The 17676-nt window shown below is 34.7% G+C and overlaps 1 protein-coding gene across 1 annotated transcript; it reads left to right on the forward strand.

Annotated features, from left to right (window-relative positions):
• The first annotated feature begins 3749 nt into the window (after positions 1–3749).
• LOC148605596 (uncharacterized) lies at positions 3750–15824 on the forward strand. Its single transcript, XM_088548750.1, has 3 exons — positions 3750–3897; positions 8983–9780; positions 12314–15824. The coding sequence occupies exons 2-3, from the start codon at positions 8996–8998 to the stop codon at positions 13377–13379; spliced, it is 1851 nt and encodes a 616-aa protein (XP_088404876.1). The 5' UTR covers positions 3750–3897; positions 8983–8995; the 3' UTR covers positions 13380–15824.
• Positions 15825–17676: the final 1852 nt, after the last annotated feature.

Below are 17676 nucleotides of genomic sequence, written 5' to 3' on the forward strand. Positions count from 1 at the left end.
ACTATCTCATCCCAGATTTTAAATCTTTCATCTTACATCTTCCCGTTCGTTATAACCAAACTTCTGTATTTACTGGATTATCCGGATACATGTATTCATTCTACATATAGCTCTTAAAATGCCTGTCTCGCTTTAATCACTGCCTTTTTGGTATGACCATGTCACCTATGATTGTACCAAACTAATTTGACAATCATGTTGCCGCTCAAAATAGAATGTCAGCTACTTTGCAACCTGTAACTAAATAATTCTACTTCAAACTCAGCCATGCCATGGCATTGTTCAGTTGATTGTTAATGTATTATTTAATTAATTATTTGAATCCTCCAGCATGGTAAATGGTAAATTATCTGGCACTATTTCTACCAGCTGATGTTAATCTGTTCCATGTGCATTTGTTAAGTCTAATCAGCTGACTGCCAGTTCTCCTGTGGAATCTCTAGTTTCTCGGATTATCTGACAAACCACATGTACATACTGCATGTTCTATACACCCCTGTTCACCTGGTACAGATTCTGCTAATATAGTTGTTGTCCTTATCAGAAAAGAGAAAAGCGCGGCATTGTTTCCTTACATTTGACAGGGCAAATTGCTCTTAGTATCGGCAAAATAATACCGAAGCGTCAGCAGTGGGAGATTCAAATACGTCAAAATCGAAAAGCATGGTCTAAACATAAACACATAAAGCAAAGACGACATACATACACAATGTAGCGAACCAAATAAAATAGATCACACATAAAAACTGAAGATAAGGTAAACAAGACATCACACAAAAACTGAAGATAAGGTAAACAAGCCGCCAAAAAACTAAAGCACTAACAATATGAACCCCCACAAAAAAACGGTAGTGAAATCAAGTGTTCCGGGTAACTGCTCTGGCAGGGGCATTCGTCATATTACAAGTGAGTATAATCCGGTAATAATCTAGCAACAGTAATGCAGCTCCGTATTACACTATTCACACTAGGGTGAATCCATTCCATTCAACTAAGTATCGTGATGAAAACGTAGTAAGTAACTTGGAAACTGTAGAAAAATATCCGACATTGACAAAATTAAATTAAATTAAATTAAGGTGATTAAAAAATCACCGAAACATACACCATTATCATTTTTTCCAAACCCACCGGAATTTGATCTTGAACTTGATATCACAAAGCAATAAATCATGCGATAATAATTATCATCGTGCGAAAAACTTGAATAACAATTGCAGAAGAAATCTTTCTCTCATCGCTATATACGAAAGCTCGACGTTACCAAATAATAGATAAAAAATAACAATAAGAAAAAAATCAATATTTATTCTAGCCGAGGACATAGCATACTTCAGAACATTTTAATTATGTTAAAACTATAACTCAAGGTAAAATAACTGTTTTATAGTCACTAAATTCTCACCTTTTGATACATGTCCATATTATACAATACATGTATATTGGCGGAAAGAAATAAATTTATTTGACGAGCTTTAGGAACAGTCAGATCGCGAGGGTTCTTAAGCTAATCTGACTGTTTCAGTACGAGTACGGGTTCAATATACATTGTATTGACAATTTCAGCTATGGTCATGTATTTTTTTATCCTACAACTACATTTTCTAAATAAACATGCGAAATTTGCACGGAAAAGGGATTTATTGTAGAGACAAATATAATATAATCCGTTCGACCTAGTCATGCGCAGGGCCACCAAGCTAATCTGCCAACTTTTGAACCAGCATTTAAAAACTGAAAGCCTAGGGAGGGTATCGAACCCTTGTTCGCACGACTGGATCGGTGATCCGAAAAAAAAGTTTACACGTACTGCCCGTTTAAGAAAAAACCTCATTGTCTTGAAAGTCATAATATTAGAAGAAGTATCAAGTTTATGTGGAAGTACTACCGATTGTACCTAGACATACATGGGGGAAATGTCGACATTTTCAACTAAATTATTTTCAGTTATCTCAAATAAAAAAACCTATATTCATTGATTTGAAATAAAATCTATACCGGGTCTTTCTTTTATAAGAATCGGGTCTCCCTTTGTATCTAAACCGAGAACTTTTCCAATGAAAAGTGCTCAAGGTCACTGAAAGATTGATTAATCTAAATCAGGTCCTTGGCTGTTTTGTAAACACCATAAATATGCAGTTATAGTTAATTAACTATTATTTTTTTAAAATGGGAATGACTTTTGCCTAAATAAAATTATTAAAGACAACGGTTTTATTCAAAAATATGGGTGCTTGTAAGATGAAATGATGGAAAGAATGCTCGGCCCTCTGCTTGATTTCGTTTTTTTTTTTTTTTTTTTTTTTTCACGATAAACAAGATTTCAATCGATGTACGTTCTGTTGAGATAAAAGGCATTTTCGTTCATATACAAGTATTGTTAATAAATACAATATCGTTGCTTGTTTGTGCGTTTTAAGCAGTTACAAGTATGCAAAAGGCCGTACCAGAAAAAATATAAGACATCTACCTTTCGTCAATGCGCCCTTCCGCCATCTTGCATACTGTGAAAGTACTTTAATTCGTAGATACCAATTTTCGTGGATTAGGGAAGAAACACAAGTTCGTGGGTTCTTTAATTCGTGGTTTTGTGGTTTTCAGTACACACTTCAACGGAAATCTTCTTTTCGTTGGGAACCAAATTTCGTGGTTTGGCTTACCCACGAAAACCACGAAAGTTGGTACCCCACGAACAATTAGTGTTTTCACAGTAATCGAAACCAGGTCCGAAAATTTCTAAACCGGGTTCGTTCAGGACAGTGTCCCTATAAATGAGTTTTCAGTATAATACAGTAATAATGATATAATTATTTTCATTTTAAGCATACCAAACATGAAAACATACCCAATGACAAAAATATTTATTGCTCTGTTTTGATGTCGCAATAATGATAAAATAGTTAACAGGTTTTTTTTTTTTTTAAATTTTAAACCTTCGTCTCTTGTACTCGCAAATTGCGTTCAAAAAAAAAGCTTTTAGCGTGTTTTGACTGATCTGATTTATGTATAGAAGAGTAATCAAGGGAACCAAGGTTATAGCGGTAATCAAAAGAACGTAATCCAGGGAAAAAGACCAGACATGGAAAACAGACACACACAACAAAGAACATAAAGTAACTAATATCATACATACAAAGTAACAAAAGTAAATGAGCAACTCGGACTCCACTAAAATTGGGAGCATGGACCAGGTGCACCGGTAGGGTAAGCGTCCTCTGCTTTTCTAGAAACACCCGCCGAGTTGCTCATAAATAGTCAAGTCCGGGGTAGACAAACGAGGAAAGGCAAACTATGACCCGTTGAATGAACCAGTTTTCATGGTGCTGATGGATGCACCATAGCGATCCAGACAGTCATCTTAGCACATCAGGTGTCTCACAAGGAGCAGGAGCTATTCACCTTATCGGAACAGCTGGCATCTATCCGTTGACCGTCGATGTTCGTCATAATTGTTTTTAAAAGTTTAATCGGAAATTAATCTTTACATATTTTGGGTTTTCCTTTGTGCTTTAATTTGGGGTACAGCCTAACTGACTTCTAATAAAGTGTAAAGACGAAAATTTGTTTTACTAATGATGTAAAGAACAATTATTAACAGGGGAGTAGCTAGACCTGTTTTAGTTGTACGCAAAATTACGGCGAGGGGTCTTTGGGGGGGGGGTCGCTCAAGGCCCCCAGTGAGTCCGGCAAGGCAAAACCCTGAGGGAAAATCCTGAATTTTAACGATTTTGGAGCCAGTTTTTTCAGAGCCTATACTACGTTCATGGTATGCATATGTGATAATTTTAAAGTGAGCAAACTAATTTAGAATCAAAACAAATGCTAAAAATAGATCGTAGAGGTTGAACTATACAGGAAGTAAATTAACACGTCAGAACGAACTTGCAGCTTTAACAGGTTGGTAAACTGTTTTTTCATGAACGATATTAATATCATGTACCATATCAATCATTGTTATCCTATCAGAACGTTATGTACATTCATATCCTTACGGAGGTTGCAATCATACAATGTATTAAGCTATCATCATAATAGTTCAAAGATAATCTACATATAGGGCTGTGTGCGTTGTTGTTTTGAGGGGCGGTACGGTAGGAAAGGCAGTGGCCATACAAATATTCATCATGGCTAAAGTTCCATGGGATAGCATTCGTTGTTTCAGGTCAACTTTTAGAAAGCCTCTGATTTGCCGATACCAAAAGAATTTCATCTTTCATAGATGCATTATGACTCCATTCCGAACTTTTCAACATAAATCATATAATATAAAACGTTTTTGACTCTGTATAGGCATTTCTAGGTAAAAAGTTGTGTGTATGTTAGCTTAAAGCAAAACCTCCCGCCGCTTCCTTAGTGGTCATAGCCGTCCAGAAGTTACTGCTCCCCTGAAATAAATGAAGGCATGTGACAAAAATGTATTATATGCACAACCAAAATTAGTACATGTAAACTTGTAGTAGTACCTATACAAGTGAAGAAAATATTTTCATGAAACCACATTATCGCTTAGCTCAAACGTTGTTAGATTACCTCTCTTTCCGAGTTGTTTGGTGGGTGTGTTATCATGCATAATTTCCAACTTTTACAAAATTTATATCTTGAATTCAGTTACTGATTATTATTTACATTTAAATAGTACTTTATGAGAAAAACTTTTCGCTTTTAAAATCAACATGTATTCCATTCAAATAATATCAGATAAATTGCAAATTTCAGAAGGCTGTACATGTTTTTCAGAGAATAACGCCTCTTTTGTAGCATTGGAATTAAATACGTAGAAAGTTTAAGATTCTTATGTAAATTGTACATGTACAAAAATAGTTAAAACAAAAGTGTCGAATCCAGCACCGATGAATTACAATTATTAAGAATTATGTATTTACAAGAAATGACACTTCATGAAATGCGGTAACTGTAATTCTCCGGAAGTGTTTACGTACACTTGTAAATGTAACGAGATTGAGTACTTCCGTTCATGTCCAAATTGATGTAGTTAATACTGTAGGCCACACTTAAAAACATTTCAGTCTGTACATACCAGACCCTCATTTTCATGAATGGGTAACCGTAGATAGGCTTTTTTTTGGCAAAAAAAGTACGTCATATATGTGTAACAACTATCCGAATTCCATTACTGTCTCATACATTGTATTTCTTCCTATATGAGAGCTTTATATAGTATAGCATTGAGATGAGTCTTATAAGATGATTCTATGTTTTGACTGCTTGGGGAATACTTTGAAGATGTTCTTTAGATAAAACTCACTAAAAGATGGAAGAGGATTAAATAGTATTGTGGAATATGCCTTATGTTATTGAAGAACAGAAAAATTAAATATTCTGATCTGACAGCATCTATTGATTTAATTTACTAGGCATTGTATTTAAAAAAAACAACATAAACTCTGAACTGTTTAATTTAATTAGATGAAATGAAATGACTAGACATAAAGAGAATGTTTAGAAGACAATTATATTTTTTGACTTCAATTTTCATATGTTTTTAGATATCTTTTTTTTTAATTAGTTTTATTTCTTTTCACTTTTAATTTTCATTGATAATTTTACATAGAAATCGAATTGTAACCTTGATCTAGTTACGATAAGATAGTCGTTGTTTGTCTGGTCATCCAGTACATGGAACTAATTAATTATGTTGATAGCGGTCAGCTGTTTAACATATTTATTGATCTGTATCTGACAGACAATGAGAAAGTAAAAGTTCAAATTGGTAATTTGGGGAGTTTTCCGTTACATTTAGGTTAATTGGGTTTACTAGTTCAGATTCGGCACATAATTATGGTCAGTTAGAAATCAGAGTTCGATCGGTAAACATTGTATTCAAATATGTGAATGTATATATTGTGTAAATAAACATAGGATTAGAAAGATCGTTTTTAATCGAAATCATGGTCGTAAAAAAAAGTTCGTCGTCTAGCTTCCCAATTACATAATTGAACAAACAATCGTAAAATCGCTTCCACTGCGCAACCACTCTGCTCCAGAGAACAATCTTGAAAACTAAATTAACTATCCAGTTCCATATTTCAAAAAAAACATCACAGGAGTTTCTCAGTTTCCCTTATCATCTCTAACACAAAGGAAAGTCATTTTTTTATTAGCATCCTTTTTGGTATTGTCTGCTTTTCAACAGTTACACAGTTATTGCAGACTGAAAGTACAACCGTAAACTTCTTCAGTTCCTTGTCAGGTTGTACATCTGGCCTACAACAAAAACAGCAGATGTCCAGTCTTTCAACACCAGATGAGTAGTAAGGAAATTCAATATATGAGTTCGACAAACAATTTGAGGCCTTGTAAATATCTTTCCATGTAACAGTCTCCTGAAATAAAAAAAAATATAAAATTCATATCGAAATGAGAAAAAAAATTCAAAAGTGTATAGAAAAAGATGTCGAAGAAGCAATAATTCAACCTGAATAAAAAAATCAGCCCAAGGCAACAAGGCAACCCAATGGGTCTTCAATGAATGTAAGGACACAGATTGAGAACATTTCAGCGTCAAAGCAACAAAACAAAAAATATATTCTAATCAATGGGTTTACCTACCAGGAATAGTTCTTCGTGGTTTCAAAATTGCACTATTGCAGTATTTGACACGGTGGCAAGAACACTTTCTGTCTTCCTAAGGCCGATCTCGCCCGGCTCCGATATCTCATCAAATACATCATGCCATGTTGAAGAAGTTGGAAAACTGTATAGTCTGTTTTTAATCATATGTTTTATCTTGTTGTTTTCAGACGACGACAGTGAAAATCTGTCCATCTTTATACTCGGAATATTACTTTAATCGTATGTTACCCCGGCGGCTTGGGTAAGCTCCGAGAGTTTCGGAAATACTGAAAAGAAACAAGCGGAACAATGTCAGTAAAATAAAAACAAATCCGGAAAAAAACTTTTTTTCGGGTCGGTTGATAAATGGACTCGTGTAGTACAGAAATGAATCCTTAGGAAAAATGGAAACTGTTTATATAATTTAGCCCTACACCATTCCCTTCTTTAAAGGTTTTCTTATTAGCAAATAATTCGAATATTGAAATAATTCTTGTAAATTGAGAGAATTTCTAGTTCAAAGAAGCAAATTTCCTTTTTTTTTCATCTGAACTTTTCACAAATATTGTTTATTTTTTATTGTAAATGGGCATGTCTAAACACAAAAATTACCTTCAATTGTATCTTCTTTGTAAAAACAACTCATAGAAACATTTTCAATTCCAAGTTTGAAGTCATTTACAGATTGTAAACAACAAATTTACCAAAACACCTAAGCCGAAAATTTGTATTCTTTAATACGGTTGATGTGATGGTCTGAAGCGGTTGAAAGCATAAAAATATTGTCGAAAATGCGATTAATATTTATATTTTTACGACATGAATAGCAATGCAAAAGTTATGGTTTTGCTTAAAAACTAGCAAAGAATGCGGCGGGGTAAAGTACTTCGGCGTGATCACAACCCTACCCTTTTAAAATCAGGCCACTGTGGAAAAAATATTACACAATTAAGCGCATCTAAAAACCATATATAATTCAAGTCTATCCTGCATAACAATGCATGGACATATGTTCAGTACCATAACGACTTGGAAAAATAATAATATACACCTATAATTCATTCGAAACTATGCATTTTTTTGCCGCTGCCCCAAGTCAGGAATTTCTGGTCTCTGAGGGTCTTGTTTCGTTTTCACCTTTAGTGTATTTTTATGTTACCTGAGTATTTAGGGGCAACACTTTCGCTGTACTTGTGTATAATGGTGTTTTGGGGCTAGCTGCAGCATGTCCTGGGTTGTGAGGGTTTCCTTGTCGTTCATTGAAGACCATTGGGTGGCCTTAGGCTGACATTTTGATACAGGTGGGCCAGGGTTGTCTGTTTGACATATTTACCATACTTATTCTCGTTATATTCGTTAAATGATATGGACTAAAATACGTTTCCTCGGCTTTAGAATTTTCCAATATGTTTATCATCGAACAAATTTACGATAACATCAACCGCTTTATACGAGCACACACTTGTAATAAATTCAGCCGCTGTAAAATCAACACCACTTCATTGAAAATAGCCTAATCTCCTCTTAAAAAACAGTTATTATTTATAAATAGCTGATATACATGTATCAACTATCATACTAGGAACATCGACTCTATGAAATGATTGCCCTAGAATACGTTTATCTCGAATTATATTAAAAAAATATCTACGATGACCAAGATTAGTCTAATGTCCGGACAAAAATGAATTACACACGCATCTTCTGTTGAACGTGTCATAGTTTTCCTTTCCTCTTTCGACTACCTCGGACTTGTCTAGGCGGGTGTTTCTAAAAAGCAGAGGACGATTGGTCCATGCTCCCAGTTTTTGTGGAGTTTGAGTTGCTCATTTGGTTTTGTTGCTTTGTGTATATTATTTTAGTTACTTTGTGTTCTTTGTTGTGTGTGTCTGTTTTCCGTGTCTGGTCTTTGTCCCTGGATTACATTCTTTTGATTACCGCTAGAACCTTGGTTCCCTTGATTACTCTTATCAACTTTTTCAAACTATTGGAAGTTGAACATATGCCTTTTAACTGAGAGATAATACAGCCTAATAAGTCATACTTATCATGTTTAATCTTATATAACAATATTACTAACTTACCTCAGTTCTACTTTAAATTTGTTTATCAACCGTGTTTACTATAATCACCGCTTTGGATTAAGGAACGGGTTTAACGGGATGTAAAATGTATATAAGAAAAAATAACAATTTAGTATGATCTGGCGACTTTTATTTATAAGTATTGCCATCTTTTCCCTAACATTAAGCATTAACGACGGAAATCCCTTTATTTGCGCAGTCTTGGCTTATTTTATTTTTTTTAAATTGAGAACTTTGTTTTTATTTATAACGGCATCAAATGCTTGTAACAGATTGCTATGTAAGTTCTGTAGAAACGTATTCTTAAAACATTTATTTTTTTCAGCTGCTGGTATAAAATGGCTCAAATACCTACTCAAAATCACTGTGAGATGTGCATGAATGCATGTGGAAACGATTACTGTCTGGACTGTAACCAGTATTTTTGTCACAACTGCAAAACAAGTCACCTTAGAATTGCTGTGTGCAAGAACCACCGATTTAAGTCATCTGGTCTCGCCACTTCCGATCCCAATGTGTTCTGCCAAGACCACAACGACTCATTTGTCTTTATATGTGATGAATGTCAACTTCCGGTTTGCAGACAATGTACAGTGAAAACACACAGAGGACACTTGATGGCAGATATAGCAGAAACTGTAGCGAGCCGAAAGTCAGATTTTCTGTCGTCGATAAGATCAACTCTTGAAGGGGATGATGCAAAACATTTAGATGATGTCGCCCGACATATAGATGATCGTATATCGAAACTAGATGTCCATGAGGCTGAAACCGTTCGTGATATTCGGGAAGATGGAGAAGCAATTAAAAGCACTATAGACAATATTGTTAAGGAGTTAGAAAAAGATCTGATTAATCAAACGACTGAACGAAAGAAAGAGCTTAAAAAATCTCTCCAGGAAACACAGAAAACAAAAGATTTAATGACAAATATGCGTTCTAAAGAACAAGAAATAAGAACTAGTCGAGAAACTATAGCATTACTTGGCGAAATGAAGCAGCTAGAAGGAACCTTCAGCAAACTGAAAATTCCCGACGTACAGGAGCCGTCGGTCGTCTTTTACCGTGCTGCTCAGAGAAGCAGTGATGCCGTCAGAGATCTAATGGGAAGACTTGTCATCAGGTAGGTATTAAAAACTTGTACAAGTACATGTACCATCCAATAAGAGTGAGTTGGAATTATAGGATAATATGGATTAATTGCATGCATATTTTCGAATATCGTTATAAATAATTCAATTTGTCACGTTTTAGGTACATGTAGTTGATTATACATTTTGAAGTACAAATGTGTGCCTACAATACTCATAACAGTTCAATTCAATAACAAGTTTTTGGAAAAGTTATTTTTCTTGATATCACTAATGAAAAGATAAGTTTAACTTGCTTTGTTGCACAAATGTTATGGTAGTAACCGAATATCTGACATCGTGCAGTAGAAAATAACCTTAACTTCCAACATATACATGTAAACACGTTTCGTCATTTTTAATAGTCCACCTGGTCACTCAGTTTTGCTCACCTGGTCGAAGGTCATGTGAGCTATTGCCATCACTTGACGTCCGTCGTCGTTAACAATTATACAAAACTCTTCTCCTCTGACACTACTTGACCAATTAAAACCAAACTTGGAATGAATGTTCTTGGGGTATCCTGCATAGAACTGGTATAGATATTTTAGATCCGTCAAAAACATGGCCGTTGTTACTAAAAATAGAACATAGGGTCAGACAGAAGTTTTTCGCATATATCTACAAAACCGTTATGTTTACCTAAATCCTGACTGCGCAAGAGTTCAGTATGATGAAATCTATCTGGGGTCAAACTTTTGTTGTAATCCGTTAAGCCATGTTGGAGTTATTGCCCTTTTTCGACGTTTTTTTGCTATTGTTGATGTTCATTCTTTAAAAATCTTCTCCTCTGACACTACTCGACCAACTGGAACCAAACTTGGTATGAATGTTCTTTCGGGTATCCTGCATAGAACTAATTTGGGGATTTATGATCGATTGAAAAACATGACCGCTGTTACTAAAAATAGAACATAGGAGTTAGACAGTAGTTTTTGGCATATATCTCCAAAACCGTTAGGTTTAGCCACATTCTGACATGAATAAAAGGGTTCTGCATAATGAGATATATCTGTGGTCAAATGTTCATTTTAACCTGGTAAGCCATGTTGGAGTTATTGCCCTTTTTCGACTTTTTGTTTTTGGCTATTTTTAATGTTGTTTCTTTCAAATATCTTCTCCTCTGACCCTACTCCATCAATTGGAACCAAACGTGGTATAAATGTTCCTTGGGGCATCATGCATAGAACTGACAGTAGTTTTTCGCTTATTATATCTCCAAAACCTTTAGGTTGAGCCAAATTCTTTATTATTATTAGGCCTACAAAAGTCACAAAGGTATCGGAAGTTGTCAGACAACTGCACTTGAAAGATGGAAAATGAAAATTATATGGTTTTTGTTTATTTTTACAGCTTTCAGCCAATATCTTGAAAACTATAAAAGATATAAAAAAAACCTTTCAATTGCTGAAATGATCCTCATGATAAGTCCTACCAAAGTCTTCCTTGAGTCAAAATTGTTGGACAACTCCTTGTTACATTTATTGCCCTTGAAAGACAAAATTTAACCAGGTATGCGATTCAGGCTCCTGGGAGCCTCTTGTTATTTAATCAAATTGTTGACTGTTATGCATTTCTATTTCAAATCCTTAATAGGTGATACAAAATATAAATATGTTATTACATGGCATTTCCCATATCGCCTCGATCCTGATCAGTTCTCGACTACGGCGCGGGCTTGAGATGGTAGTCATGGGCTGATACCATGGGCGAAATGGAAAATGCTATGCACACCCAACCTTTAAAATTATAACCTCAAGTTGCCCCATTGACTGCTGTAAAGGCTTTCTTCCATAACTCGTTCTATCTTTGAGACAAAAAAAAATCCTACCTGATTAATCTAACCGATTCTTTTCGTTATACTTAAAGATGTAGATGTAGTTTGTGACAGTCCGGAACATAGAAGTATAACGTAGAAGAAAGTTTTTCTTACGCGTTTAAATTTACAGTTTATAAAATATGATAAAACGTGGGAATGACATAGTAGAACGAAGTTATTAATGAAGGCATAAATATACTTAGTGAAAAAAAAACGGGCAAGTCTATTTATACTAAGGATACATGTAATCAGGAGATATCTCTATTGCATTTGAAGATTTGTAGATGCCTTCCATTGGGATGGGTTTGACGGTCGCTGATTAAGTTTACTGGCGACTGTTATATCTAGAAAAAAAGTTATTTGCCTATCCGTTCATCCTGGAAACTGTATTTTTAAACATTTCAAAATAACGCCTGTAGCATTTAGGAACGGAGAATCAGTTTAATCCACAATAGTGATTAATGACGATGTGGTGGTTCTGGTTTCAACAAATAGTTTGTTGTTTCCTTTTTAGTTTTCTTGGTTTCGTATCCCTTGGCATTTTAGTTTATGATACAAATATCACTATATTTAAAGTAGATTTCGCTTCCATTTACAAATACTATTGTTTAATTTTATGAAACAAAATGTGAATTCAGTTCTGAAAAAAATCAGTCAATAATTTCTTATAATTCTATGATATCTATACTGTGTTGTTTTTTTTTCAGTGTTGTGAAGCCGATTATAGTTCAGAAAGAAAAGGTCTTAAGCGGCCAAGTATTTGACAGGATGCTAAGCCATGGTACGCAATTCCGAAACGGGTTTCAACAACTGACCAATCAACTAAAAATCAAGAAAGTACAAGATGACAACCAAGCACTTATTGCATTCTACAGGATACAAACGGTGAATAAATTCAATACAAACTGTCCAAAGAAGGTTAACATTTTATTAGAATTCGACGAAGATAGTCCATGGCAGCGTCTAGTAACAGACACCACTGCAGTTTTGGGTCAGGCTGCGCCCGGTTTAGAATTTTATTTCGTCCGCGAACAAAGCGAAGCAGATATACTTGTTCGCGAAAATACTGCTGCACGAGAAAATACAAGAATTTATTGGGAACAATCCGGCGAAACTTATAAAGCTATTATCTCCCTTTGTGCCCGGAACTCCGTTAGAACATCTATGCTTTCCACAATCTGTATGCTTGAACTTTTGTATGCGCTTGGTTTCCACTACAAAATGATGCAGTTGTTCTGCACTCTTGCATCTTTATCTGATGGCAGTGCAGATCACCAGACTATCCAGAGATTTGATCCATATAGCTTATTACTTTTTGGAAGTAATGTACTTATTGATGACTCCACATGGGAGCTACACATTAGGGATGTCAAAAGTATTAATCTTAGTGAAATGGACAAAGTAATGCTCAACTTACTTTTCCCGCCATGCTTGACCAAATCATATAATCCGCAGCTAAGCGACGTGACGTCAATGTTGTACTGTGGACGTAGGGTCATGGAGGATCACAATAGACCGGAACGATCGCACACCGACGGGAGATGTGGCCCAACCAATGGGGCAAACTGCCCGGCATGCCGTACGCTTATTGAACCAAAAAAGAATAAAATAGCTTCTATTCTAGCTGGGGGTAGATTTCAGGGTTGGAGTGGCGATGTTTACTGCTACAAACAAAATAATATTGGTCCCTTTCGTAGCGCTAAAACACGAATGCGTGTATGTGGCCCAAATTTTGGTGAACCTTGTTCATCTTGCTATGGTTTGATTTTGTAATTCACATTTAGAAAAAAAGATATTGTATTGTGTATTTTAATACGAAGTTATTCAATAATCATGGGTGGGTGCTGTTTAATTGTTGATACGGGGCACCGAATGGGGCTAGATCTTTTTGTGATCAAAATTAATTTTGTGAGACAAAAGTCTATTTTGTGTCACAAAATTCAATTTTGTGGAACAAAATTCACTTTTGTGAGACAGATAAGATTCAATTTTGTGTCGCAAAATTCAATTCTGTGTCACAAAAGTCAATTCTGTGCCACAAAATTCAATTATGTGAGACAAAATTCAATTTCGTCGTAAAAGTCAATTTTGTATGCAAATTAGTTTACAGAATCCTTTGGATATGCAAATTAATTCAAAATGTGCAGCATCATGTACACGTGTATTACAAACTTAAAGCAGTGGATATGGTTCGAATGTGTACGGTTATAATAAAGCTCATAAGCGAAAGAAATGTCAGATATCGTAATCGTATTACCGACTGTGTCACTTAATCTTGAATCTGAAGATAGATTGTTTGAGCGTTAATCAAAAGGGAAACGTAAGTTAGACACGTACAATGTACTATATTGGATTTTAATCTCGCCCGACCTGTTCCACTCAACCGAATTTCTTGTGTCATACATCAATAAAATCGGAATGAAATAAGGAATCTATCTATATCTGGCAAAAATTTGGTTGCGATTAACAGGTCGGGCAAAGCATTCTATAGTTGAATTGAAAGATGTCAGGTAATGATCATGTGATTCACCAGGAGAAATCCCAATAAATCGAGAGTAGAAAAATCGCGTGTTTTAAAACCTCTTTTATCGAACAAATTTCATAGAAAACGTATAATAGCAATTTTAGTCATTTCAAAACAGTTTTACTGTAGAAACAACTTGAAAGATATTTTTTGCAATTTCACCTAAAACGGCCTTATTAACCGTCCTGCGTTGCTCGAAGTAATCGGAAACCTGCGGTTACTATATCCAATGAGAATCTTTACAAAATCGTGATGAGAGAATTCATTTGCATATTCAAAGATTCTGTAAACAAATTTGCGTACAAAATTGACTTTTTCGACAAAATTCAATTTTGTCTCACAAATTTTAATTTTGTGACACAAAGTTGAATTTTGTCTCACAAAATTGACTTTTGAGACACAAAACAGTCTCACAAATTTGATTTTTGTGACACCGAATTGAATTTTGTGTCACAGAATTGACTTTTGTGACACAAAATTGAAAATCTGTAGTATTTTATAAATTTTGTTAATCTGAATTCACTTTTGTCTGTGCAAATTTTAATTTTGAGTACAAAACCGGAGGAGCCCCATTCGGCGTCCCGTAGTTGAAGGGTTCTTGTCTATAAATTGAACTAAATGTCATACCAGATATAGTCCAAATCCATCCACTGTGACATTTATAATAACTTACTGGAAGAAGGAAGGGTTTTGAAGTATTGTGAGTGTATATCATTATTTATGCTTTCTTGTTCGCCTTACAATGTTTATGTTTTAAATGGCCTTTGTATACTAAATTTTAAATTTAAATCCCCTAATTATTGTTTCTCGGTATCTATTTTTCACTTCAGTCTTGGTCTCTTTAGATTGAATCATTGCACCAAAAATGGAAATAGTAATTATATCAGCCATATCTTACACTTTCAAAGATTACTAGTATTACTTCATAATGGGAATTTTCTATGCAAAGTAATAATTGACTTTTTCTTTTTGAAAAAATGGAAAATTGAATTTAAAGCAAAATTAAGAAAATATTAAACAAAACAAAAAAACGAAAATCAACAAGCAACTCGTAGCGACAAAAAATGAAGTGGAAATGTCTCATAACTCTGTCATAGAATATTTAGGGTCAAAATATTAAGCAAATTATTTTTATTAATTTTTTTCTAATTTCAAGAAAAGTTAAACAATTTTATTAACTGTGAAAAATTCTATACTTGATTTTAGTGACTAGATATTTTCTAATATGACTTGGTAATTGCTACAGTACATAAAGACACATATTAATTTATCACTTATCCTTGAATATTGTACTTTTGGCTACACAATTTGTAAACAGGGATGGATTAATTGCAGGTGTTCAACAAAGACTCAGTTTACCCCAGTACTTATTGGGAAATGTCAATTATACACTTTTATCACATTTGTTTGTTTACGAAAAAAATTAATCCCCTATCTAATGTGTGAACCCCTAAGAAGTGTGATTTAGCTATTTTCGGCTTAACATTAATTGCCCCTAGCAAATGAAAGGTTAAGGTAACGGATGTATTTTGTTATTTTCTTTGTCTCAATTTTGAGAAAATTTAAGGGTGACCACTGATTGGTCAAACCTGTAAAATAGTGCAAATCTGTGAATGCCTGTTTGGCGTGGTTAGCGTCCATTCCTGATTTGGACGTCTAAACAACCAGTCATAATAAAGTATCTCATTCACAGACCTTTGCATATTTTCAGTCTGCCAAAGACCAGGTATCAGAAGCTTAGCTTCCTGCAGACCACGAAAACTGGTCACCTACACACAAGGCTAGCTCTGTAAATTCTACCATTGTGAGCTACCACCCATCAAAATACAAAAAGTACCCACACAGCAAAAATCCAGTTGGGACAACTCATGTAAAATTAGTCGAATCAAAATGGCGTTGCAATTTAAATCAACAGCATATGGTGACTAAAAATTCGATTGGTATCCGAAGAGTTGCGTCACCAAAGTCATCTTGTAGACTAAGTGTAGCATGTACAAATTCAACAAAGTCCCATAACTCCTGTAAAATTTGTCAGATCGAAATGATGGGACAATATGATTAATTACATATGGTGTCGCAATATGATCATTGACTAGTAGAAATGGTGACTGAGAATTCTACACAATTTGGACAAAATCCATCAAGCGGTTTCCGAGTAGGTGCGTCCACAAGTGTGACCGGATGAACGGACACCGGTATTTCTATGTTTATGGCTGGCAATAAGCAACACTGTTACAAAAACAAAACACAGAGAAATAATTGAAAAGGAGTAGGATATATTTTGTCAAGACAGTCTTAATTCTTAATCCAGAGATCAGTGGATGTTGTCATCATATGACAACCGAGAGAGAACACATATCAAACAACACCGAAAAATCAAAATGCAGTAATAAAACATTGGTCACGAATCATCATTCTTCTTTGACTCAGTGGTACGGTATTTTGATTATGTGTTCTCATTTCCTCTAAAACAATTACAAAAAAATTGTTAAACGCATTATTTCACATTGTTCTTGTATCAAAATTGTCTGTATAATATATAGAATACAAGATGTTTGTATCACTATAGGTGCACTTACAAGTTTTACATGTATGTACTTATAAACATTTAATACACATAACATTCCTAAACTATACGAAAGTAATTATTTTATTGATTGTGTTCTCTAATTGCCAATACCGATACCACACTGACGTATTCAGAACCATTTCTTGATCAGTTATGAATATTAAAATAATAACTGCATTATTTTCAAGTTGTGTGTTTCTAGAAAAGGTGCAGAGGCTTCCTCTACCGGTGCCCCTGGTCTATGTTGTCCGGGTTGCTCATTTGCTCTTGTTCATTTGTACATGTTAGTTTGCTTATTTCGTGATCTTTGTTGTGTGTCTGTCTACCCCGGACTTGCTTTTTATGAGTAACTCGGCGGGTGTTTCTTGAAAGAAGAGGACGCTTACCCTACTGGTGCACCTGGTGCATGCTCCCAGTTTTTAGTGGAATCCGAGTTGCTCATTTGCTTTTGTTACTTTATATGTATGATTTTAGTTACTTTATGTGATTTGTTGTGTATGTCTGTTTTCCATGTCTGGTCTTTGTCCCTGAATTATATTCTTTTGATTACCGCTAAAACTTTGGTTCCCTTAATTATTCTTTCCAAGTCTTGTCGCTATCCTTTGGTATATATATATCTTTTAATTACTGTTCGAATCCTTCATGATTCCCTTGATTTCCCCTTCAACAATATCATAACTAACATCAAAACAATCTGCAAATGTACATTATGTACATGTACAGGAATTACATTTCACTCAGTGCAAGATCTAACTTCCATTCGTACATATAGGCACAAACTAACTTCAAAAAGAATTACAATATAGGAACAAATCGAGTCTCAATGTCACAACAGTTCCTTTTTAAACACATAAAGGCAGCATAGATTTGGAAGGGAAAACGAAAATGATCTATCGATAAACTTGTCTGAACCGAACTACATTCAGACTAAAGAATTTGTTCCGTTTAGAAAGGTGTTTGGTTTGTACAGGTTTAAA

Source organism: Perna viridis, chromosome 10 (assembly GCF_037379345.1).
Source record: "Perna viridis isolate PV_CMFRI_1.1 ecotype Kerala chromosome 10, ASM3737934v1, whole genome shotgun sequence".
Taxonomy (NCBI): domain Eukaryota; kingdom Metazoa; phylum Mollusca; class Bivalvia; order Mytilida; family Mytilidae; genus Perna; species Perna viridis.

Bases quoted from the DNA above. Each gene is read 5' to 3' on its own strand.
- LOC148605596 (XM_088548750.1), top strand. From the start codon at position 8,996: ATGGCTCAAATACCTACTCAAAATCACTGTGAGATGTGCATGAATGCA. The intron at 9,781-12,313 runs GTAGGTATTAAA...TTTTTTTTTCAG, and splicing joins ATGGGAAGACTTGTCATCAG to TGTTGTGAAGCCGATTATAG.